Here is a 26,508-nt window from a genome sequence, read left to right as displayed (position 1 = left end):
ATTTCTCGTAGTCCGTAGTGGATGTTGGGGACTCCGTAAGGACCATGGGGAATAGACGGGCTCCGCAGGAGACTGGGCACTCTAAGAAAGATTTAGTACTACTGGTGTGCACTGGCTCCTCCCTCTATGCCCCTCCTCCAGACCTCAGTTAAGGAAACTGTGCCCGGAAGAGCTGACATTGCAAGGAAAGGATTTTGGAATCCAGAGTAAGACTCAAACCAGCCACACCAATCACACCGTATAACTTGTGATAACATACCGAGTCAACAGTATGAACAACAACAAAGCATCAACCAAAGGATGCCAACATAACATAACCCTTTATTAAGCAATAACTATATACACGTATTGCAGAAAGTCCGCACTTGGGACGGGCACCCAGCATCCACTACGGTCTACGAGAAATAGATTTACCGGTGAGTAAAATCTTATTTTCTCTAACGTCCTAGTGGATGCTGGGGACTCCGTAAGGACCATGGGGATTATACCAAAGCTCCCAAACGGGCGGGAGAGTGCGGATGACTCTGCAGCACCGAATGGGCAAACACAAGGTCCTCCTCAGCCAGGGTATCAAACTTGTAGAATTTGTAAAAAGTGTTTGAACCCGACCAAGTAGCTGCTCGGCAAAGCTGTAATGCCGAGACCCCTCGGGCAGCCGCCCAAGAAGAGCCCACCTTCCTTGTGGAATGGGCTTTTATCGATTTTGGATGCGGCAATCCAGCCGCAGAATGAGCCTGCTGAATCGTGTTACAGATCCAGCGAGCAATAGTTTGCTTTGAAGCAGGAGCACCCAGCTTGTTGGATGCATACAGGATAAACAGCGAATCAGTTTTCCTGACTCCAGCCGTTCTGGCCACATAAATCTTCAAAGCCCTGACTACATCAAGCAACTTGGAATCCTCCAACTCACGAGTAGCCGTAGGCACCACAATAGGTTGGTTTAAATGAAAAGATGACACCACCTTCGGCAGAAATTGTGGACGAGTCCGCAATTCTGCCCTGTCCACATGGAAAACCAGATAGGGGCTTTTACATGACAAAGCCGCCAATTCTGACACACGCCAAGCCGAAGCTAAGGCCAATAGCATGACCACCTTCCACGTGAGATACTTTAGCTCCACGGTCTTAAGTGGCTCAAACCAGTGGGATTTCAGGAAACCCAACACCACGTTGAGATCCCAAGGTGCCACTGGTGGCACAAAAGGGGGCTGAATATGCAGCACTCCCTTAACAAACGTCTGAACCTCAGGAAGAGAAGCCAGTTCTTTTTTAAAGAAAATGGACAGGGCCGAAATCTGGACGTTTATGGACCCCAACTTCAAGCCCATAGTCACTCCAGACTGTAGGAAGTGCAGGAACCGGCCCAGCTGGAATTCCTCTGTAGGGGCCTTCCTGGCCTCACACCAGGCAACATATTTTCGCCATATACGGTGATAGTGTTTTGCGGTCACGTCCTTCCTAGCCTTTATTAGCGTAGGAATAACTTCATCCAGAATGCCTTTTTCCGCTAGGATCCGGCGTTCAACCGCCATGCCGTCAAACGCAGCCGCGGTAAGTCTTGGAACAGACAGGGCACCTGTTGCAACAGGTCCTGTCTGAGAGGCAGAGGCCATGGGTCCTCTGTGAGCATTTCTTGCAGTTCCGGGTACCAAGTCCTTCTTGGCCAATCCGGAACAATGAGTATTGTTCTCGCTCCTCTTTTTCTTACGATTCTCAGCACCTTGGGTATGAGAGGAAGAGGAGGAAATACATAGACCGACTGGTACACCCACGGTGTCACTAGTGCGTCCACAGCTATCGCCTGAGGGTCTCTTGACCTGGCGTAATACCTTTTTAGCTTTTTGTTGAGGCGGGATGCCATCATGTCCACCTGTGGCAGTTCCCATCGATTTGTAATCTGCGTGAAGACTTCTTGATGAAGTCCCCACTCTCCCGGGTGGAGGTCGTGCCTGCTGAGGAAGTCTGCTTCCCAGTTGTCCACTCCTGGAATGAACACTGCTGACAGTGCTTGCACGTGATTCTCCGCCCAACGAAGAATCCTGGTGGCTTCCGCCATCGCCACTCTGCTTCTTGTGCCGCCCTGGCGGTTTACATGAGCCACTGCGGTGATGTGGTCTGACTGAATCAGCACCGGTTGGTTGCGAAGCAGAGGCTCTGCTTGACTCAGGGCGTTGTATATGGCCCTTAGTTCCAGGATATTTATGTGCAGACAAGCCTCCTGCCTTGACCACAACCCTTGGAAGTTTCTTCCCTGAGTGACTGCCCCCCATCCTCGGAGGCTCGCATCCGTGGTCACCAGGACCCAGTCCTGTATGCCGAACCTGCGGCCCTCGAGAAGGTGAGCACTCTGCAGCCACCACAGAAGAGACACCCTGGACCTGGGGGACAGGGTGATCAGCCTATGCATCTGAAGATGCGATCCGGACCACTTGTCCAACAGATCCCACTGAAAGATCCTCGCATGGAACCTGCCGAAGGGAATGGCTTCGTATGATGCCACCATCTTTCCAAGGACTCGCGTGCAGTGATGCACCGACACCTGTTTCGGTTTTAAGAGGTCTCTGACTAGAGTCACGAGCTCCTAAGCCTTCTCCGCCGGGAGAAACACCTTCTTCTGGTCTGTGTCCAGAATCATGCCCAGAAAGGGCAGACGCGTCGTAGGAATCAGCTGCGACTTTGGGATATTCAGAATCCAGCCGTGCTGTTACAACACTTCCTGAGAGTGTGCTACGCTGATCAGCAACTGCTCTCTGGACCTCGCCTTTATGAGGAGATCGTCCAAGTATGGGATAATTGTGACTCCTTGCTTTCTCAGGAGCACCATCATTTCCGCCATTACCTTGGTAAATATTCTCGGTGCCGTGGAGAGACCAAACGGCAACGTCTGGAATTGGTAATGACAGTCCTGTACCACAAACCTGAGGTATTCCTGGTGAGGTGGGTAAATGGGGACATGCAAGTAAGCATTCTTGATGTCCAGCGACACCATAAAATCCCCCTCTTCCAGGCTTGCAATAACCGCTCTGAGCGATTCCATTTTGAACTTGAATCTTTTCAGATAAATGTTCAGGGACTTTAAATTCAATATGGGTCTAACCGAACCGTCCGGTTTCGGTACCACAAACATTATGGAATAGTATCCCCTTCCCTGTTGAAGGAGGGGAACCTTTACCACCACCTGCTGGAGATATAACTTGTGAATTGCCGCTAACACTACCTCCCTTTCCATGGGGGAAGCTGGCAGGGCCGATTTGAGGTAACAGTGAGGGGGCATCACTTCGAATTCCAGCTTGTATCCCTGAGACACAATCTGTATAGCCCAGGGATCCACCTGTGAGCAAACCCACTGGTGGCTGAAATTTCGAAGACGCGCCCCCACCGCTCCTGGCTCCACCTGTGGAGCCCCAGCGTCATGCGGTGGATTTAGTGGAAGCTGGGGAGGACTTCTGTTCCTGGGAACTAGCTGTATGGTGCAGCTTCTTTCCTCTACCCCTGCCTCTGGCAAGAAAGGATGCACCTCTGACTTTCTTGCTTTTTTGTGATCGAAAGGACTGCATTTGGTAATATGGTGCTTTCTTTGGCTGTGAGGGAATATATGGCAAAAAATGACTTCCCAGCCGTAGCTGTGGAAACTAGGTCCGAGAGACCGTCCCCAAACAATTCCTCACCCTTGTAAGGTAAAACCTCCCTGTGCTTTTTGGAGTCGGCATCACCTGTCCATTGCCGAGTCCACAGGACCCTTCTGGCAGAAATTGACATTGCATTTATTCTAGAGCCCAGTAGGCAAATGTCCCTCTGGGCATCCCTCATATATAGGACAGCGTCTTTTATATGCCCCAGGGTCAGTAAAATAGTATCCTTGTCCAAGGTATCCAGTTCCTCAGACAGATTATCTGTCCATGCTGCTACAGCACTACACATCCAGGCCGACGCAATTGCCGGCCTCAGTAGAGTACCTGAATGTGTATAAACAGACTTCAGGATACTTTCCTGCTTCCTATCCACAGGATCCTTTAGGGAGGCCGTATCCTGTGACGGCAGGGCCACCTTCTTAGATAAGCGTGTCAGAGCTTTGTCTACCCTAGGGGAGGATTTCCAGCGCATCCTGTCCGTTGGCGGGAAAGGGTACGCCATAAGTAACCTTTTGGAAATCAGCACTTTCCTATCGGGGGAATCCCACGCTTTTTCACATAACTCATTTAACTCATGTGAAGGGGGAAAAGTCACCTCTTGCTTTTTCTCCCCAAACATATAAACCCTCTTGTCAGGGACAGGGTTTACCTCTGATATGTGCAATACATCCTTCATTGCTATAATCATGTAGCGGATGGCTTTAGCCATTTTAGGCTGCAATTTAGCATCATCGCCATCGACACTGGAGTCAGAATCCGTGTCGATATATGTGTCAACAATTTTGGATAGTGGGCGCTTCTGAGACCCTGACGGCCTCTGCGCTGTAGGATCAGGCATGGGTTGGGACCCCGACTGTCCCAAGGCTTCAGCTTTATCCAACTTTTTATGCAAGGAGTTTACATTATCATTTAACACCTTCCACATATCCATCCAATCAGGTGTCGGCGCCGTCGGCGGAGACACGTCATTCATCTGCACCTGCTCTGCCTCCACATAGCCCTCCTCGTCAAACATGTCGACACAAGCGTACCGACACACCACACACACAGGGGATGCTCTATATGAGGACAGGACCCCCACAAGGCCTTTTCGAGAGACAGAGAGAGAGTATGCCAGCACACACCCCAGCGCTATATAACCCAGGAATTACACAGTAACTTAGTGTTAACCCAGTAGCTGCTGTATATATGATTAATGCGCTAAATTTATGTGGCCCCCCCTCTCTTTTTACCCTCTTTCTACCGTGAGTCTGCAGGGGAGAGCCTGGGGAGCTTCCTCTCAGCGGAGCTGTGGAGAGAAAATGGCGCTGTGAGTGCTGAGGAAGAAGCCCCGCCCCCTCAGCGGCAGGCTTCTGTCCCGCGATTTTGTGTAAAAATAATGGCGGGGGCTCATGCATATTACAGTGCTCAGCTGTATATATGCTGCTTTTTGCCAGGAGGTACTCAATTGCTGCCCAGGGCGCCCCCCCTTTCCCCTGCACCCTACAGTGACCGGAGTGTGTGGGTTAGTGTGGGAGCAATGGCGCACAGCTGCAGTGCTGTGCCCTACCTCATATGAAGACCGGAGTCTTCTGCCGCCGATTTTGACGTCTTCTTGCTTCAACCCGCCGGCTTCTGGCTCTGCGAGGGGGACGGCGGCGCGGCTCCGGACGACCAAGCTTAAGTTCCTGTGTTCGATCCCTCTGGAGCCAATGGTGTCCAGTAGCCTAAGAAGCGCAACCTAGCCACAGTTAGTAGGTTTGCTTCTCTCCCCTCAGTCCCACGTAGCAGAGAGTCTGTTGCCAGCAGAAGCTCTCTGAAAATAAAAAAACCTAACTAAAATACTTTAATAGCAAGCTCAGGAGAGCTCACTAAAATGCACCCAGCTCCTTCCGGGCACAGATTCTAACTGAGGTCTGGAGGAGGGGCATAGAGGGAGGAGCCAGTGCACACCAGTAGTACTCAATCTTTCTTAGAGTGCCCAGTCTCCTGCGGAGCCCGTCTATTCCCCATGGTCCTTACGGAGTCCCCAGCATCCACTAGGACGTTAGAGAAATGTCATTATGTTTAAATATACTAATGTAGGTTCTTATTTATATAAGAGATTGAAAATGCATAGAGGAAAGTGTTGCCATTCGGCAGTATAGACCAAAAAAAGTTTGCTCAGAACTGGTCAGGCTTGAATTTAAAACATCACATGACTAGGTTTGAAAACTATAACCTATCAAGTTCAAGAATTCCAGTGTAAGATTTCTATTAAACCCACCCATTCTAAGAACCACAGCATATTAAAGAAACATGCCAATCTAGAGACATATACTAGAACGTAGGGTTTTGTTTTTTTAAAAGGATAGTACAATAAAAGTACTCAACAGGTAGAATTAAGCTTCACAGAAGAAAATAAATTAAATTTGCCCAAACCTGTGGTATGTTGACCAGCAAACTTGTGTTCGCCACATTGGCCACACGTATCAATCCCTGCTGGATGATCCTCTGACCTTGCATCTGCACACTGGGAACAGACGCACGAGGTGCTAAAAGTAAAGGAGGCGGACCAGTGCTTGGATGCTGCCTGATATTGTGCATCTGTTGAGGAGAGACAGAAATGGGCTGATGGTGGGAGGGAGGGACAAGGAAGAGGCGTGTGAGAAAGAAAAACTGAAAAGGAGCAGCAGCAGCAGCAATGGAAAAACAGACCTATATCCCTACTGGCCTAAATGCAAAGTTAGCAGCTTAACTGAAGTGATTACATCTGTGTGTACCACAAACCAAAATTATGCACAAGATTAATTTTCTGTTATTTTTGCCAAATTAAAAGTGTATTTTATGCAATTAAAGCAAACAAGAGAATGGATTACTAAGTGTGTCATTATCATCAAAACAAATCTTTATCCGTGTGGAAGTGCAGTTACTTTACCAGCTAGAAAAAAAATAAAATAGCAATATGTAGTAAAGCATGGATATCAAAAGACAAAACAAAAAGAATGATAACGAACAGCATATTAAATGCTCACCTGAGCTCCTCTCACAAGAGGCGGCATAACTATTTGTGTTGATTGCTTGGCCGGCGCCTGTTGCCCACCTCGTACCAAAGGAGGAGGGATCACGGTGCCAGAGATACGCGATGTTACCTGTGAGCAAGCAAGAGGACTTTTCTTAGATTAAAATTATAAAACAGACAGAAATAACAGCTGTCTTCCTAATTACTGCAACTACTGGGGACAAAAAGCCATACCAAGTACACAGCTACTCTGAGCTGACAAACGACCACGAGAACAAGATCTAAAGGATTTTTGCAGAGCCACAAGAGGAAGTAGACTCAGTTGACATAAACTGGGAATGACAGACATGGTGACCAGCATATGACAGTCTTGAGATTTGTCAGGAGACCGGTTAATTTTTCATGCCTCCGCTTCCCACTGTCTATCCTCTAGACTAGACTTAGGTCTACAGTAAGTAGGTCAACATGATTTCTTGGTCGATAGTACATGTCGACCGAGGGTTCCTAAGACATGAAAAAAGGTAGACATGAGTTGGTGTCGTTTTCTACGTAGAGTGAATGGGAAACCCAATTAGTGCACCGTGTCCGCTCGCCATGCTTCGGGCAAGGTGCCTCGCTGCGCTCGGCATATGTTACCGTTACCAGTTGTAGTCCACGTGGATCGTAAAATCTGAAAACGTTAAAAAAAAATTTCCAAAAAACTAATGTCAACCTAGAAACCATGTCGCCCTACTTACTGTCGACCAATAATGGTCGACCTAGAGACCAGATCCCCCTCATCCCAATGGTACTGTACCACAATGCCACTCACCAATGGCTGCTTTATTATTGGTTATTAGTCTTGCTTCAGCAGTACAGTAGCCTCACACTGAGATTAGATGGGTTTTAGCAGTTTTAGATGACTAAACCACATCTGTTTGGGCGCGATGTGTATGGGTGCCCAAACAATTTAATTGTGGCAGTTGTCTAGGCGTCTAAAAAGTCCCATTCAGAAAGGATTTTTTAGATGCCTAAAACAACTGAATCGGCTCCTTAGATTGTAAGCTCATTGTGGTAGTAATTGTCCATTATTACTTTGTTTCATGTGATGGTAGGTTGTTTGCAACAGGATATGCACAACGTATAGACCTACATAATGTTAGTGCCATATAAAAGAATGGAAAAACATATGTTACCACTTACCTTCTGTGGGGCAGTTTCCTTCTGGATCTGACTATGACGGAGCTTTTTAAGTAGCACCAGTTTAGCTTCCTCTAACCGTAACTCCTCTTTCAGTTGCTTGATCATTCGCTCTCTCTCTTCAGGGCTACTTTTCTGCATTAGCTGCAGAGAAAGAAACATGAACACAAAGCCAATAAGGCAGGAAGACTTGCAGGTGAAGAAAGAAGAGACTCAGGAGTGCTAACTGGGTCTAGTTGGTCTTAAAAGGATCCAAATCCTGAACATTAATATTTTCCAAAATATATACAGCTAAGACAGACACCGATTGACTAGAAATATTTTTAAAGAGAAAAACAAAAGCACAAAGAAAACACAAGTAGGGAGCGCTAGAAGAGAAAAGAAAGAAGCCATGTACTCACCAAAAAAGTTTCGGAATTTGGCTCCTTTGTTTGCCTGCTGAAACCATTCATCCGTGGACTGGAAGGCTCATTATCAGATAAAACAATGACATCTGGGGAAGGAACCCTCTTCTCTCTCTTAATGTCACTGAGTCAAAGAGAAATATAGATTTAAAAAAATTATATTCAACAGTTTGATCACTTTACTTGTTCTGTTTAGTTTAAGCTAGATGATGTAAAACAGTCTGCCAGCTGATTAGCATCACTATTTATTCCAGTGATCCTTGTTTTTCTGGGAGAGTTTGGGCTGTCAGAGCTACTCACAGCTGAGCAAATTGTGCAGCATACACATGTTGGACAATCTGCCCGCCAACATTCGTCAACTCCCTTTCAGATCTGCACACTGTAATAGTCCTCGTTTATACCCAAGGCAGTCATTGAGATGCAATATGGTCAGAAAATGTAAATACAACTAAAAATTGTGCACCTAATGTAATGGTATCACACAAGCATCACAGGGATATTATGAATTCAAACTGCAACAGCCTAATTAACAGCAGATATAAGAGATGTAAATTTAGATGAAACCAGTATTCAAAATTGAGAGGTTGTACCACCCTACGGCTCATGGTGATGATATTTACCAGCAGTACAAGTGTTAAAAGGTGGAACAAAATTTGTATTGTAGTTTGCTGTATTTACCTTTTTTTTGTATATTGGAATCACCCGCACTCTGAAAATCCCCCATAGACCTTCCACCTGCTGTTTCCTCTCTTCTCTGTATGCTAAATAGATAAGCCTGTCAATCATCTGGTGGGAGTAGCCGAAACCTTCAGAGCCGCAAACTACAGCCATTCCGAGCATTTGAATCAGAGGGGTAGGGGAGGGCACCTTGCATGACTCTGCAGAACTGGTCACTTAAGTGGTTCATTCAATTAGCCAAAGGCTACTTTATAGGTCTGCATACATTCTCACCAATTCTGAGAACGCAAAAATGAGCAAACATCATAAACTGAACACACATGATGCTGCGGCTGATAACTCATGGCCAATTCAATAAGCCCCATGAGGTGTGTGTCTCTCACAGCTCATACTGGAGTTTGGCAGTGTCCTCCAGCTATTCACGGTGCAAACAGATACCACATTTAGCCCTACTTTCAATCCCTCTGAAAGCCATTCCTGCTATTGTATAGACTAATACACAAAACCTTCTGTTAGTACACAGCCATTTTTCCCAGAAGCCGTGCAGCCATATGATGGCATTTCAAGAGAACGGGAGGAGGAATACTATTTTCTAAGTGAAAGTATCCATTCTCAAACCAAATTATACAATAGGCACAAGTTGGGAGATTTCAACAATACAGTATAGCAATTCATATTTACACAAACTGTTAATTTAGGGATATTCACTCTGACTTAGATCTGCTTCTACATTGGTAAAACGTGTATGTTTATTATAAGGAACACCAAATGCAACAGGCACATGGGATCATGATTTTATTTAATTTTTTTTTTTTTTTTTTTAACATGCAAGAGCATAGAAATACCACTAGGTGGCAGACAAACCCCAAAAATGTGTCCATTTCAAAATGACAAAAGCCACAAGCACAAAACTAGTTCTTAACAGATTGTATATTGTTTCTAAAGAATCTTGTAAATTGTATCAAATGTACACTAAGCATATTAAATAATGTTACACTGGAATTAAACTGCACAGAATAAACAAACTGGGGATAGAGGATAAACTCCACATACACTACGCTATTACTGGATAACATGTATTCTGTAGCAGATTAAAAAAAAAACAATTAATAAAATTTAAAACCACCTTGCTCAGTGGCCATAGTAACAAACAGTTCCTCAATCTGTGACATGAGACGCCAAAAGGTTGTTTAAATTCTCAAATAACATCCACAGCTTTAATTTGTCTGCCAAGTAGAAATCAGGGAAGGGAGAAAGGGTTGGATAATATAAAATCCACTTTTAACCATCAAGTTTTCCCATTAGAGATATGGGGCCTGAAATGTTCTAGTATTACTAAACAAGGCAGCATACCTATCTCCTAGCACACACACTTCTTTGGTAGTCACATGCTCATAGCTCTATAACAAGGCACCACCTATAACAGTGGTTCCCAAACTTTTGAATCATGTCACCTTAAGGTGGGTACACACTGGCCGATATATCGCGGGTCCGTCGGCCAGTGTGTACGGCTGATACGTGTGTGAACTCAGTCGTTCACAGACGTATCGCTGCACAGCCGACGATTATTGGCACGTCGCTGTGTGTGTACGGGCGGTCAGCCGACCGCCCGTACACATGCTGCGGCGGCCGGCGGCGGTTATTGACAGCTGAACTGGGCGACCGTGTGTACACGCCCGCCCAGTTAATGTCAGTCCCCGGCGGATCGGGCAGTGTGTATGCTCAGCACACTGCCCGATCCGTCCATAGATATATCTGCCTATCAATTGATCTGCAGATATGTCTACCAGTGTGTACCCACCATTAGAGTATCCAAAGAATTTCACGGCACCCCCAGGCTAAAAGTTTCTTATTGAGAAATGTACACAAAGATATTAAATTAAGTAAAAATTTTTATATGTCATCCTTAGGCTCCGCTGCATGGTGAGGGACAAGATTTATTTCAGTTTGTCACCATGTTTTATGATTGGCAGTCACCAGCACTGGTTTTACCTATTACATGGACCATAAATCTCAATTGGTCCTGGACCACCAATCCAAGGCACCCCTGCAAGTGTTGCGAGGCACCCCCAAGGTGCCTAGGCACACAGTTTGAGAACCAATGACCTATAGGCTATATATTGGTAACTGAAATGTTACATTTTAGGTTTTTACATTTAGGACTTGGGACATTGAAGCCACAACAGTCAGACAGAACGTAAATCTTCTTTAGGAATTTATTATTTCTTCCTTGGTGTGGTGCCTTTAGTCTCAATGCTAAATAAAAAAATATTTACATCTATAGCCATAACAAAGATTAAAATGAAATAAATAAAATTCAACAAAAGGTGCTTGGTCAGTTTGAGGAAACCGCTGCCACAATGGGTTAGTCATACAGCTCACAGAGGGGCAGATGTATTAACCTGGAGAAGGCATAAGGAAGTGATAAACCAGTGATAAGTGCAAGGTGACAAACGCACCAGCCAATCAGCTCTAATATGCAAATTGACAGTTAGGAGCCGACTGGCTTGTGCATTTATCACCTTGCACTTATCACCACTTTATTACTTCTTTATCCCTTCTCCAAGCTTAATACATCTGCCCCAGATATCCTAAACTCACAAATAATGTGGCAAATGAATGAGAAAAGTCGAATTTGTGACTATATGCAAAGTTACAAGTCTTAGAGGGCGATTGAATTATTTTGCCATACCCAGCTGCCTGTTCGTTTACATGGGATGATAATCAATTGTTCTTCCAGCACTGGGCACCCATACCATTTTCACACTGATTGTGTGCAAAGAGAATGGGTTTACCCATGTAAACATGCTAAACCCATCTAAACTATTGGCGAGACTATAAAAATGAGCAAAAAGTCTGACTTTCGCACATTTCTGCTTACCCCCTCAGGAGGCGGCGAGCAGAAATAATGGACGCCCACAGAACTCGTGCCCAAATGGAGTAACAATTGAATTGCTCAGTCAGAACAGCACGCCCAAAATACATTTGACTACCCCCTCCCCCTGAATATGCTTGCTAGTGGGCAATAGAAGCTCATGCGCCAAGCATATGCCCCATTCATATGTCAGAAATGCATTCAATATTTAGCCTCCATAAAGCTGCTAAAACCCAATATAGCAAAAACTTGCTTGCCCCTAGCCATGTGCAATAGGGCGGAATTCAATTGTTATCGCTGCACAGTCTATAGTGACAGGAGATTGCAGGGGTGATATGTAATTGATGACCGTTACTGCGCCCAGAAATGTCATCTCCAGAGGCTAATGGGCATCTAAACGAAGCAATAATTGAATTGCCCCGTTTTGCACCCCTTAGTGGTAGCCGTGGGAAGAACAATTGAATCTCCCCCATAGGACTTCACAGATAATAGCCTCCTAGACATGTAGCAGATCAGGCTTATTTTTTATTTTCTAGACTATCATATGACTGTCCCAAACCTTGTAATGACAAAAACGGATGAGAAAGGAACTACCTTTGGTGCCTCAGACATGCTTTTATTTTTTTTAAGTGGCACAAACTTTGAGTGGGTGGTTTTCAGTTGGCTTGTAATCAGTTTCCTCACTTTATGCAAGTACAACACAAGTAACTATACTCCCTCACAACCAAAGAACAAACATGAAATCATTGCGACTACCAAATGAATTAATCCCATACTCATTCATTTAGGTATTACATATACACCTCCATAAACAGAAATATACAGGTACTATTTTGTGAGCCATATAAAGTGATGCCACCTCCCCAATCCCCCACCACTTTGTCCACACCCTGATCCGAAACAAGAAATTCCACTACTTTCCTCTGTGACGTGTTGATACAAACAATGATCGCCACACCCGCTTTATTACTCACCTTTTTGATGTGCTCATATCCATTGGTTCATCTCCAGTTGGTACCTCCACTTTGATGGTTGCTTTCACCTCACCGCCCTTCAGCAGACCAGATACTTTTCCTGACCCAGGCTCAGCCTTTATGAGGAGTTCTCCATCTAACAGCCCTTTCTCCAGTTTTAACTTTTTATGGTCTATATCGTTTTGCGTCCCCTCGCGCTCCAGTGCCCTTTTTTGGCTACGTGTCCGGCATGCTTCATCTGCCATAGTGCTAGTCTAGTACAAAAAGAGACATACATATGATTACAATGATATAATTGTCACAATTCAAAGCATACTCACATAAGCAATGAAAATGTGCTTCTCCATATGATAAATATAGTGAATATTCAAAAAAACCTGAATGCTTGAATCAGGACCGCCACATAATTCATATGACTGTTTGGGGGATTTAATCAGGATAAGAAATGGTGAACACATATTGCTTGGCAGTGTGTGTATTTCCAAATATTCTTTGTTAGACTGAGTAACAACATGTCAAATAAGTGGTGTTGTAGCGCCCCACAGTAAGGGCATGCATTAGGCAAACAGGTAAAGGAAAGTCAGACTAAGGAAAGAGATTTAAGTCTTTTAGATGAGAGAGAGAGAGAGAGAGAGAGAGAGAGAGAGAGAGAGAGAGAGAGAGAGAGAGAGAGAGAGAGAGAGAGAGAGAGAGAGAGAGAGAGAGAGAGAGAGATAAAGTGCAACCAGTCAGGTTGTCCTAGAAAAATGACAAACTTAATGGTCGGTAATACTCTAAAGGAGGGTACTCACGGAGCGATCGCTGCTTAAAATCTAAGCAATCTGACTAGATGGCTTAGATTTTAAGCAGGATCGCTCCGTGTGTAGCCCCCCCAGCGATGGCGATGCGTATCGCTGGTGCTAGATTGGCCTGCCGTGCAGGCCAATCTAGCAGGTCGCTCGTTTCACCCGCTGGGTGAAATGAGCGGCCCACCCCCGTCTCCCCCCGCACGCTCAGCGCACATCGCGCTGTGCTGAGCGGCAGGAGAGATGTGTGCTGAGCGGTTCGCTCAAAGTCTGAAGCAAGTGAAATAAGGGCTGTTTGGGGTCGATTCAATTAAACGGGATGTGAATAGCGCTCGGAAGGAGGTCCCGGAACTATTAAATTCAGCGCCCTGTTAGGTCGGAGAATGCCCATACTTGTGCCTTAAACTGAGTGTTTGGTTGCGAGAACCGCCATTCTCAGACAGAAGGACCCAACACACTAAGGCACAATACAGCATTGTGACACTAGTTTGCTTTCAGCTGTGTGCTGCTGCTATGTGTGAGTGTCGTGGGCACCCATTAATTCAGCTCTCACCCTCCTGCAGCGCCAAGCAAAAATAAAGTCTGACTTTTAGGGACTCCAAACGCAGCACACCTAGTAGTTTGCATGGGTTTAGTTGCTTTACGCGTCTAAACCCGATACAGTTGGGTGCGACATTAATGACAAGTAACAGGCTTCCAAGTAACTCAAGCTCAGCAACACAAACAATTGAATATCGGCCAACACAGATTAGCAGCAGGCATGGGAAAACAGTTGAATTGTCCCCTTACAAATGAATAATATAAATGCACATAACCTTGAGTACAGTTCTGAGTTCCTCACTGCAAGCAGGAAAATTCCAGAGGGTTCAAAGGTACTTCCCCCCAAAAAAAACAATTTGTGGTAATGAGGTGGAGGGGGTTACTAAATGTATAAGTATAACAGAGGTCAACCCACCAATTTGAATGAATCCTCCATACCAGGGGCCATAGAGGATAGGAGGTGCTGTGAATCAGGAATGCAGGAAAGAATAGGTGGGAGTCATCACAGTAGCAACTTACACATGGTCTGGATATCTTTATTTATAAATTGTGTCACTGAATTACAGTATGAATTAAAAAAAATTCAATTTAGTGTCTACCATTTTGGGCGTAGCGTAAAACAGAAAGAGGAAGGAGATGCTACACAAGGGGGTCAATTCAATTCGGCAACTTATGAATAGCGCCGGGAATTAGCTTCCCACGCTATTCAATTCAGCTGCTAGTTACCCGCAATTGTCGGGAATTCTTCTCTCATCCCCGGGGATGAAAGAAGAAACCCGACAAAAGTGCTTCCTCGCGGCCGGCGCGAGGCTGATTCTGTCGGGAATCAGCCTCGCGCCGGAGAGTTAAGTCGGAGAATGCCCGTTCTCCCGACAATTCAACCTGTTTAGTCGGCGAGAACGGGACATCGCCGACTTAACTGGAGCTGAATTGAATAGCGTCGGGAGCTAATTCCCGGCGCTATACATAAGTTGCCGAATTGAATTGACCCCAAGGAGTTAAAAGATAAGTAATGACCAGTAGTGATACAAAGAAGTCACTGTATATTAATTGGTGGTGCTCCCTTGAGTTAATGCACAAACAATTCAATGTTTATGAAAATGTATATTTTTACGACAAAGGAAGGAATTTTTTCTATCCGCCGACTTTCAATTGCCACTAAGGTTTTCATTTGCTTTTCACTGCATTAAAGACCGTTAGAATTTCTAAAAAAGATGCACTTGATGAAGTAAATGTTTTAGGACCTTATTATGCGACCAATTTCCATGCTGTATATTATTAGTTCTGCCTGACATATCTAGTTAGAGAGCACTAACTGGGCTTTATATTCCTCATTCCAGTACAGACTTTGATTTAATACAGTTCGTAAAAACGGATGGCAGACCCCAGGTGGTATTCCGTTATGACATCAAGTCCCCACGTGACCTTCATTTTCCCAGGATGCTACTGGAGACACAAAAGCACTTTCTGGAAAACCAGCCTGAACTGGTTCCAGACAACAAGAGCTGCGAGTGGCGTTAACCCTTTACAGTGGCACAGACACCCGCCTTCCCCTTTACCCCCCCCTCCCCTCCCCTCGGCTGGCCTGCTGTTTCTGGCATTCCAGTACAGAGTCCAAGAGAGCATCACTCTTAAAGGGACAGAATACCTTATCGATGCTAGTCTCGTCTAATTATATAACGAAGACATTAAAACAAGTAATGACATTACCGTTTAGCGCTCCTATTGTATGTAATCAGTTACCATACCAGCATAGAGAGCATGATATGGATACATGTAAAGGTGAGTGCACACCACAGAACGTTGCCACAGCAACTTTTTGATTTTCATCAGTAAAACAGGCCACTTTGCCACCACCTTGTAGTTCACAGACTCCTATTCCAAACTACTTCCCTTTTGTGTGCGATGCTACATTTCCTGCAAGATTATAACCTCACTGTAGAGAAACTGTACACGGGGTCAGACACTGAAGTTTGGTTGTAAGCAAATATACATGTATGTCAGAAAACAGACTATTTCTGTGGCCTTGATCAACTTCCATAGTAGGAGGAAATGTCCCTTTTGTTAAAATTAAACAAGTGACAAATCTTATCATCAAAATCTACTGTACATCTGTAAGGTCCTTTGGAAGTAAATTGTTTGAAAATTCACATTCTCTATTGTACGTAGTATCAAACCCTCATTTGGAGGTTTAGGAATGTAGCATTGAATAAGTTAACCATGAGTCATATGACTGTTAGGAGAGCTGTATTAGCGATATCTACCACACCCCTACGTATAGGCAAAAGGTGCATCAAAGGCTGCCTAAGTAACTTATTTGCATGAGTTGTCATCACCCCATCTTATATTGATCAGTGCATGGGTGTGGACACCTTATTTCAATAGTATCACCAAGTTCTGGGTACAAATTTGTCAGAGAATATATAGTATGCCCACTCCAAAATTCCACCCAGTGGTTTTATTTTTGAAGGATTTAATTCTGATACAAGACTTCTCAGCTGTCAATGGGTTAACACTAGGTCAGTGACCTGAACAGCTTGCCCTTAATTCCCTGTAATACAGCACACTTCCCAGTATGTCTTTAACACTCCTACTCAGCCTTTATTGCAATAATCTCTTACATATTGAATCAGAGTCACAATTTTGAAGCTATAGATATGGAGATAGAGATTATATATAACAAACACGGAGATGGAAAGATAGACATGTTACATCATCTAGCATTAGGGAAAGGAAAAGTGAAATGAAAAAAGAAATGTGCGCTAAGTCTGCACTTTGGGCGTCCGAATGGGAGTTTGGACGCCCAAAGCGGGACTTTAGACTTGTTTATTAGTTTTACGCAGCTAAACCCTGTCTGTTGGGTGCGACATGAGCAATGTACATCCAAACATTAACTGAATTGTGACAATTGTTGGGCCTCTTAATAGTCCCGTTTAGACAGCAAAATTACACATCACACACAATTGAATAGGGGAAGAATTCAATTGTTTTCGGACATGTTAAATAATGGGCACAGATTAGCAATGTCCAATTGTGTTGCATGTGGACGCACATTACTTATGGCACCAAAATTTGCAGGGTTTTAAACCTGTGCAAAGTATAGGGCGTGCTGAATTAAAAAAAAAAAAACAAGAACACACACAAACTTTAGGCACCCAAAAGTTCAACATTTCGCGGATTTCTGCTGATTAATAGAAACACACTTTAATTACACTACATAGTTAAAGAGCTATATTTAAGATCAGTAATAGCCAAAAATCTTATCACATTGGCATAACAGCTAATGTATATATTTATTATAAAATAACAAATATACATAAACAAAGTCAGATAACTTGGAACTCTTAAAAAGCTTGCTCATTTACCCGAAAACTCACATGAATAACAGAAAAAAAAAAAAAGGTTAAAAACTAATTAATTTTTTCACCAAATAAAACCTGCTAAAAATAGAAATGCAACAAAGACAGAAAACAATAAATGCAAATACAGACAGCAGCAGAAAGGGAAAAACTCCACACACACATTGGAAGTAAAGAGGAAATTGCAGTGTGAAGCCAGCAGCGGGAGCTGTGAGAGACGAAAAGGGACGCAGTAACACACAAGCTCCTGAGGATCGGCCAGCTTACAGCTGTCTGACAGAGTACAATGGGTTAAGCTCTGCCATTTTGGTGTCATTCACTGATATGTCCATTAACGGTGTTACGGAGTAAAATGGAAGTCGTTAACCATTCCCCTGCAGCAATCAGTAGAAGGAAGTGAGCTACTTCACTTCAAAAGTTCCTGCATTTTTCACACCTAGAAATAAAACCTCTTGAATTTTCAAGTCTCACTAAAAAAAAAAAGTAGCTTAATTGAGACAATCAGTTCATATTACAGTGAACATAGGAGATGTGGCTTCTGCCTTAAACCAGTAAGTATACTTATACTCTAGTTGTCTAGGACAAACCCCCCCCCCCCCCCCCCACACACACACACACATTTTACAGCAGTTTAGTATTTGAAAGAGAAATAGATCTGTAATAAAAACACCTCGCTATATTTTTCAGAGTCCATTCAATTTGGCACGTATTGAGTAGCAACGAGAAATTGTGCTCGGTGTTATTCAATTCAGCTCGCTGTTATGTCAGAGAAGGCCAGTTCTCGCTAACTAAACAGGGTGTGTTGTCATGAAAACCGGCATTCTCAGACTTAAGTGCAGGACACGATGTGGTTTCTGGTGCGCCTAGACCAGAAAACAGCATTGCGCCAGCACCTTTGTTGATTGCTGCTCACAGGAGGGGTGTGAAGAAATCCCCTAGTCGGGTGTAATTGAACAACCCCGGGAGCTAATTTCCAGCGCTATTCAATCCACATAAAATTCAGTTGATGCCAGTGACAACTGAAAAAAAAAATACGTACGTACATACAATTCAGTTGATGCCAGTGACCACTGAAAAAAAAATAAGATTTTACTTACCGATAAATCTATTTCTCGTAGTCCGTAGTGGATGCTGGGACTCCGTAAGGACCATGGGGATATAGCGGCTCCGCAGGAGACAGGGCACAAAATAAAAGCTTAAGGATCAGGTGGTGTGCACTGGCTCCTCCCCCTATGACCCTCCTCCAAGCCTCAGTTAGGATACTGTGCCCGGACGAGCGTACATAATAAGGAAGGATATTGAATCCCGGGTAAGACTCATACCAGCCACACCAATCACACCGTACAACTTGTGATCTGAACCCAGTTAACAGTATGATAAACGCAAAGGAGCCTCTGAAAAGATGGCCCACAACAATAATAACCCGAATTTTTGTAACAATAACTATATACAAGTATTGCAGACAATCCGCACTAGGGATGGGCGCCCAGCATCCACTACGGACTACGAGAAATAGATTTATCGGTAAGTAAAATCTTATTTTCTCTGACGTCCTAGTGGATGCTGGGACTCCGTAAGGACCATGGGGATTATACCAAAGCTCCCAAACGGGCGGGAGAGTGCGGATGACTCTGCAGCACCGAATGAGAGAACTCCAGGTCCTCCTCAGCCAGGGTATCAAATTTGTAGAATTTAGCAAACGTGTTTGCCCCTGACCAAGTAGCTGCTCGGCAAAGTTGTAAAGCCGAGACCCCTCGGGCAGCCGCCCAAGATGAGCCCACCTTCCTTGTGGAATGGGCTTTTACTGATTTTGGCTGTGGCAATCCTGCCACAGAATGTGCAAGCTGAATTGTACTACAAATCCAACGAGCAATCGTCTGCTTAGAAGCAGGAGCACCCAGCTTGTTGGGTGCATACAGGATAAACAGCGAGTCAGATTTTCTGACTCCAGCCGTCCTGGAAACATATATTTTCAAGGCCCTGACAACGTCAAGCAACTTAGAGTCCTCTAAGTCCCTGGTAGCCGCAGGTACCACAATAGGTTGGTTCATGTGAAATGCAGAAACCACCTTAGGTAGAAATTGAGGACGAGTCCTCAATTCCGCCCTGTCAGAATGAAATATCAAGTAAGGGCTTTTATATGATAAAGCCGCCAATTCTGACACACGCCTGGCTGAAGCCAAGGCTAACAGCATCGACACCTTCCATGTGAGATATTTTAAGTCCACAGTGGAAAGTGGTTCAAACCAATGTGACTTTAGAAAACTCAACACCACATTGAGATCCCAAGGTGCCACTGGAGGCACAAAAGGAGGCTGTATGTGCAGCACCCCTTTTACAAATGTCTGAACTTCAGGTACTGAAGCCAGTTCTTTCTGGAAGAAAATCGACAGGGCCGAAATTTGAACCTTAATGGACCCTAATTTTAGGCCCATAGACAGTCCTGTTTGCAGGAAATGAAGGAAACGACCCAGTTGAAATTCCTCTGTAGGGGCCTTCTTTGCCTCACACCACGCAACATATTTACGCCAAATGCGGTGATAATGTTTTGCGGTTACGTCCTTCCTGGCTTTGACCAGAGTAGGGATGACTTCTTCTGGAATGCCTTTTTCCCTCAGGATCCGGCGTTCAACCGCCATGTCGTCAAACGCAGCCGCGGTAAGTCTTGGAACAGACAAGGCCCCTGCAGTAGCAGGTCCTTTCTTAGAGGTAGAGGCCACGGTTCGTCCGTGAGCATCTCTTGAAGTTCCGGGTACCAAGTCCGTCTTGGCCAATCCGGAACCACGAGTATAGTTCTTACTCCTCTCCTTCTTATGATTCTCAGTACTTTTGGTATGAGAGGCAGAGGAGGGAACACATACACTGACTGGTACACCCACGGCGTTACCAGAGCGTCCACTGCTATTGCCTGAGGGTCCCTTGACCTGGCGCAATATCTGTCCAGTTTTTTGTTTAGACGTGACGCCATCATGTCCACCTTTGGTTTTTCCCAACGGTTTACAATCAGGTGGAAGACTTCTGGGTGAAGTCCCCACTCTCCCGGGTGAAGGTCGTGTCTGCTGAGGAAGTCTGCTTCCCAGTTGTCCACTCCCGGAATGAATACTGCTGACAGTGCTATCACATGATTTTCCGCCCAGCGAAGAATCCTTGCAGCTTCTGCCATTGCCCTCCTGCTTCTCGTGCCGCCCTGTCTGTTTACGTGGGCGACTGACGTGATGTTGTCCGATTGGATCAACACCGCCTGACCCTGAAGCAGAGGTTTTGCTTGACTTAGGGCATTGTAAATGGCCCTTAGTTCCAGAATGTTTATATGAAGAGACGTTTCCAAGCTTGACCACAGGCCCTGGAAATTCCTTCCCTGTGTGACTGCTCCCCAGCCTCTCAGGCTGGCATCCGTGGTTACCAGGATCCAATCCTGAATGCCAAATCTGCGGCCCTCTAGTAGATGAGCACTCTGCAGCCACCACAGGAGAGACACCCTTGTCCTTGGCGACAGGGTTATCCGCTGATGCATCTGCAGATGCGATCCGGACCATTTGTCCAGTAGATCCCACTGAAATGTTCTTGCATGGAATCTTCCGAATGGAATCGCTTCGTAAGAAGCCACCATTTTCCCCAGGACCCTCGTGCACTGATGCACTGAGACCTGTCCTGGTTTTAGGAGGTTCCTGACTAGCTCGGATAACTCCCTGGCCTTCTCCTCCGGGAGAAACACCTTCTTCTGGACTGTGTCCAGAATCATTCCTAGGAACAGTAGACGTGTCGTTGGAATCAGCTGCGATTTTGGAATATTTAGAATCCACCCGTGCTGACGTAACACTACCTGAGATAGTGCTACTCCGACTTCTAACTGTTCCCTGGATCTTGCCCTTATCAGGAGATCGTCCAAGTAAGGGATAATTGAAATGCCTTTTCTTCGTAGAAGAATCATCATTTCGGCCATTACCTTGGTAAAGACCCGAGGTGCCGTGGACAATCCAAACGGCAGCGTCTGAAACTGATAATGACAGTTTTGTACTACAAACCTGAGGTACCCTTGGTGAGAAGGGTATATCGGGACGTGGAGATAAGCATCTTTGATGTCCAGAGACACCATATAGTCCCCTTCTTCCAGGTTCGCTATCACTGCTCTGAGTGACTCCATCTTGAATTTGAACCTTTTTATGTAAGTGTTCAAGGATTTCAGATTTAAAATTGGTCTCACCGAGCCGTCCGGCTTCGGTACCACAAACAGCGTGGAATAATACCCCTTTCCTTGTTGCAGGAGGGGTACCTTGATTATCACCTGCTGGGAATACAGCTTGTGAATGGCTTCTAGAACTGCCTCCCTGTCGGAGGGAGACTTTGGTAAAGCAGACTTCAGGAAACGATGAGGGGGAAACGCCTCGAATTCCAGTTTGTACCCCTGCGATACTACCTGTAGAATCCAGGGATCCACTTGCGAGTGAGCCCACTGCGCGTTGAAATTTTTGAGACGGGCCCCCACCATATCTGAGTCTGCTTGTAAAGCCCCAGCGTCATGCTGAAGACTTGGCAGAAGCAGGGGAGGGCTTCTGCTCTTGGGAAGCGGCTGCATGGTGCAGTCTTTTTCCTCTTCCTCTGCCCCGGGGCAGAAAGGAGTGGCCTTTTGCTCGCTTGTACTTATGGGAACGAAAGGACTGAGATTGAAAAGACGGTGTCTTTTTCTGCTGATGTGGAGTGACCTGGGGTAAAAAGGTGGATTTTCCAGCCGTTGCCGTGGCCACCAGGTCCGATAGACCAGCCCCAAATAACTCCTCCCCTTTATACGGCAATACTTCCATGTGCCGTTTGGAATCCGCATCCCCTGACCACTGTCGCGTCCACAACGCTCTTCTGGCAGAGATGGACATAGCACTTACTCTTGATGCCAGGGTGCAAATATCCCTCTGTGCATCACGCATATATAATAATGCATCCTTTAAATGTTCTATAGTTAACAAAATATTGTCCCTATCCAGGGTATCAATATTCTCAGTCAGGGAATCCGACCATGCGACTCCAGCACTGCACATCCAGGCTGAGGCGATTGCTGGTCGCAGTATAACACCAGTATGTGTGTATATACTTTTTAGGATATTTTCCAGCCTTCTATCAGCTGGTTCTTTGAGGGTAGCCGTATCAGGAGACGGTAACGCTACTTGTTTAGATAAACGTGTGAGCGCCTTATCTACCCTAGGGGGTGTTTCCCAACGCGCCCTAACCTCTGGCGGGAAAGGATATAATGCTAATAATTTTTTAGAAATTAGCGGTTTTTTATCGGGAGAAACCCACGCTTTTTCACACACCTCATTTATTTCCTCTGACTCAGGAAAAAATATTGGTAGTTTTTTCTCACCCCACATAATACCCTTCTTTGTGGTACTTGTAGTGTCAGAAAGGTTCAATGCCTCTTTCATTGCCGTGATCATGTAACGTGTGGCCCTACTGGACATTACGTTTGTCTCGTCACCGTCGACACTAGACTCAGTATCTGTGTCAGGGTCTGTGTCGACCCACTGAGGTAACGGGCGTTTTAGCGCCCCTGACGGTGTCTGAGACGCCTGGACAGGCACTAACTGATTTGCCGGCTGTCTCATGTCGTCAACAGTTTTTTGCAAATTGCTGACATTATCACTTAATTGTTTAAATACAATCATCCAGTCAGGTGTCGACTCCCTAGGGGGTGACATCACCAACGCAGGCAACTGCTCCGCCTCCACATAATTTTCCTCCTCATACATGTCGACACACGCGTACCGACACACAGCACACACACACACCGGGAATGCTCTGATAGAGGACAGGACCCCACTTAGCCCTTTGGAGAGACAGAGGGAGAGTCTGCCAGCACACACCCAGCGCTATATATATATACAGGGATAACCTTATATAAGTGTTATTCCCTTATAGCTGCTGTTAATTATTGTTATTTGCTGCCAACAATGCCCCCCCTTCTCTTTTTTACCCTGATTCTGAAGCAGGACTGCAGGGGAGAGTCAGGGAGCCGTCCTTCCAGCGGAGCTGTGAGGGAAAATGTCGCTTGTGTGCTGAGGAGATAGGCTCCGCCCCTTCACGACGTCCTTATCTCCCGCTTTTTTGTGTAAAATGGCAGGGGATTAAAATACATCCATATAGCCCAGGAGCTATATGTGATGTATTCTGTTTTGCCACCTAAGGTATTCTGTTATATTGCGTCTCAGGGCGCTCCCCCCCCAGCGCCCTGCACCCTCAGTGACCGGAGTGTGAAGTGTGCTGAGAGCAATGGCGCACAGCTGCGGTGCTGTGCGCTACCTTAGTCTGAAGACAGGATGTCTTCTGCCGCCGATTTCACCGGACCTCTTCGTCTCTTCTGGCTCTGTAAGGGGGACGGCGGCGCGGCTCCGGTGACCCATCCAGGCTGAACCTGTGATCGTCCCTCTGGAGCTAGTGTCCAGTAGCCTAAGAAACCCGATCCACTCTGCACTCAGGTGAGTCCGTTTCTTCTCCCCTTAGTCCCACGATGCAGTGAGCCTGTTGCCAGCAGGACTCACTGAAAATAAAAAAACCTAACTAAACTTTTATTCTAAGCAGCTCAGGAGAGCCACCTAGATTGCACCCTTCTCGGCCGGGCACAAAAATCTAACTGAGGCTTGGAGGAGGGTCATAGGGGGAGGAGCCAGTGCACACCACCTGATCCTTAAGCTTTTATTTTGTGCCCTGTCTCCTGCGGAGCCGCTATATCCCCATGGTCCTTACGGAGTCCCAGCATCCACTAGGACGTCAGAGAAAAATACATACATACATATATATACACACACACACACACACACACACAGGTTGAGTATCCCTTATCCAAAATGCTTGGGACCAGACGTATTTTGGATATCTGATTTTTCTGTACTTTGGAATAATTGCATACCATATAGTGATGGGACCCAAGTCTAAGCACAGAATGCATTTAGGATACATATACACACAGCCTGAAGGTAATTTCAGCCAATATTTTTAATACCTGTGCATTAAGCAGAGTTTGTGTACATTCACACAATTAATTTATATTTCATATACACACAGCCTGAAGGTCATTTAATACAATATTTTTAATGACAGTGTATTAAACAACATTTGTATACATTGAGCCATCAGAAAACAAAGGTTTCACCTAAAGTGTCAGTCTGCTACTGCAATAAGTAACTATTGCCAATAAATTGTTTTGTAGATCTGACAGTAAGGAGATGAGGGGTAAAAAAAAAACAAAAAACCAAACCCAACCACGTTTTCAGTTTCAGCAACCTAAAGGGCCACATACACTACAACGATATGTCTGAGGCTGAAGTCAGATGTAATTTCCCTTGAACTCCCCCGGGACCTTCCCGGGGGTGATTCCATACGATTTGGTACTTTTGTGCTATTTTTGCATAAGATATATCGCATGTGATTGATGAAGCCGCTATACATCGCATGCAATATATCGTACGGCATAAAATTGTACCATGAGATATATCTGATGGGCTGGATAGATGGCTACGGGGGCTGGGAGTGTCCCGAGAATGCCAGTCAAACTACCCTGTGATACATCGCATGCGATATATCCCATGCACAAAACACACACTTTTTTCATCCAATTCCGATATATCACTAGTGCAGCACCAACGACCTAGGGGATCCTATCCGATAGCCACGGGGGCGCGCATCAGATTGGATATGATCTAAAACAGAGGTTCTCAAACTCGGTCCTCGGGGGCCCACACAGTGCATGTTTTGCAGGTCCCCTCACAGAATCGCAAGTGAAATAATTAGCTCCACCTGTGGACCTTTTAAAATGTGTCAGTGAGTAATTAATACACCTGTGCACCTGCTGGGTTACCTGCAAAACATGCACTGTGTGGGGTCCTGAGGACCGAGTTTGAGAACCTCTGATCTAAAACATACGATTGTACACCATTTCATACAATATATCAGACGGATATATTGGAATTGTATGAAATCGTGTAAAATCATCCTAGTGTATGGGGCCCTTAGAAGAAGTACACATACGGTATAGACACTCCCGTTTTGACATCGATAGCAGGACTTTCGACAGGTTAAGTCATTTTACATGGCTAAACCCTGTCTGTGTTTAGTTGTGACATACATGTGCGCCCAAACAATACTGACAATTGTTTGGGTGTCTAAAAAGTTCAGTTTAGACTAGAGATGAGCGGATTCGGTTTTACTCGGTTCTCAAAACGGCATCTTATTGGCTCACTGATGTCACGTGTTTTGGATAGCCAATCGGATGCCGTTTTGAGAACCGAGTAAAACCGAATCCGCTCATCTCTAGTTTAGACATGATTAAAACACCCAAAACAATTGAATTCTCCCCGAAGGGTCCTAAAATACAGCTACTACTTGCTCTCTCTCCCCTACTCTATAATATGTCAGTTATTTCCTCTCAGCAGTAAACATACAGAAGTATCCACATACACCTTTTCTATTTTTCTCAATTTGGCATGTAATGGCACACCAGCATAGCACTGCTAAGCTTTTTTCTAGGAGTAGCGAGCGAATTTTAAAAAATTTTGTTGCCATAATAGAGTATGTATAAAGTAGCATAGTAAAGAAGAAATTGGAAAAAAAAAAATTAAAAAAAAATTCACCAAGTATGGCTAAACCTCAGTCTATGGCATGCCAAGCCGTGCCATACATAGCAGGATATTGGAAAATGTGTACGTGGACACATCTGTATGTAATATATCACTCTATACTATTAATTGGCTGCGTTTAATTACTGTAGCTAATTAGCACGGCCAGGACTATCCTATTAGCCCCAAATGCTGGCACTTCAAAGGGGATTGGTCTGCGTGCCTCAGGTGGCTGCTGTAGAAACACAAAGGTCCGCTGCTTTCATGGAACCTACGTGTTTCTGCACTATAAAAATAGGCTATAAAATAGCCCGTCGCATAAATACACGTTTTTGCCATGCGGTAAAATACCACTGGTAATAGACTACCCCATCTCATCTCCTATGCCACTCGGAGCCAAAGATTATAGTATACACTTCCTTTCCTCGCACAGCCTACAGATGAGTCTTCATACATCATTACTGCAGTCGCGCCAAACAGTCCACCCCAGCACACCAGT

General features: G+C 45.1%; 1 protein-coding gene across 3 annotated transcripts in view; it reads right to left on the bottom strand.

Moving 5' to 3' along the window:
* The window catches only part of GATAD2A (GATA zinc finger domain containing 2A), a 192,767-nt gene that overhangs the window by 35,539 nt on the left and 130,720 nt on the right, over nucleotides 1–26,508 (bottom strand). For all 3 annotated transcript variants that reach the window (XM_063914570.1, XM_063914568.1, XM_063914569.1), the window contains exons 2-6: nucleotides 12,723–12,976; nucleotides 8,193–8,319; nucleotides 7,795–7,935; nucleotides 6,626–6,742; nucleotides 6,033–6,221 (exon numbers count right to left, since the gene is read on the bottom strand). In XM_063914570.1, the coding sequence (XP_063770640.1) occupies nucleotides 6,033–6,221; nucleotides 6,626–6,742; nucleotides 7,795–7,935; nucleotides 8,193–8,319; nucleotides 12,723–12,967 (819 nt within the window). In that variant the 5' untranslated portion in view covers nucleotides 12,968–12,976. The remainder of the gene's footprint in view (nucleotides 1–6,032; nucleotides 6,222–6,625; nucleotides 6,743–7,794; nucleotides 7,936–8,192; nucleotides 8,320–12,722; nucleotides 12,977–26,508) is intronic.

Source organism: Pseudophryne corroboree, chromosome 1 (genome assembly GCF_028390025.1).
Source record: "Pseudophryne corroboree isolate aPseCor3 chromosome 1, aPseCor3.hap2, whole genome shotgun sequence".
Lineage (NCBI taxonomy): Eukaryota > Metazoa > Chordata > Amphibia > Anura > Myobatrachidae > Pseudophryne > Pseudophryne corroboree.
This window is presented reverse-complemented; position numbering and strand designations above follow the sequence as displayed.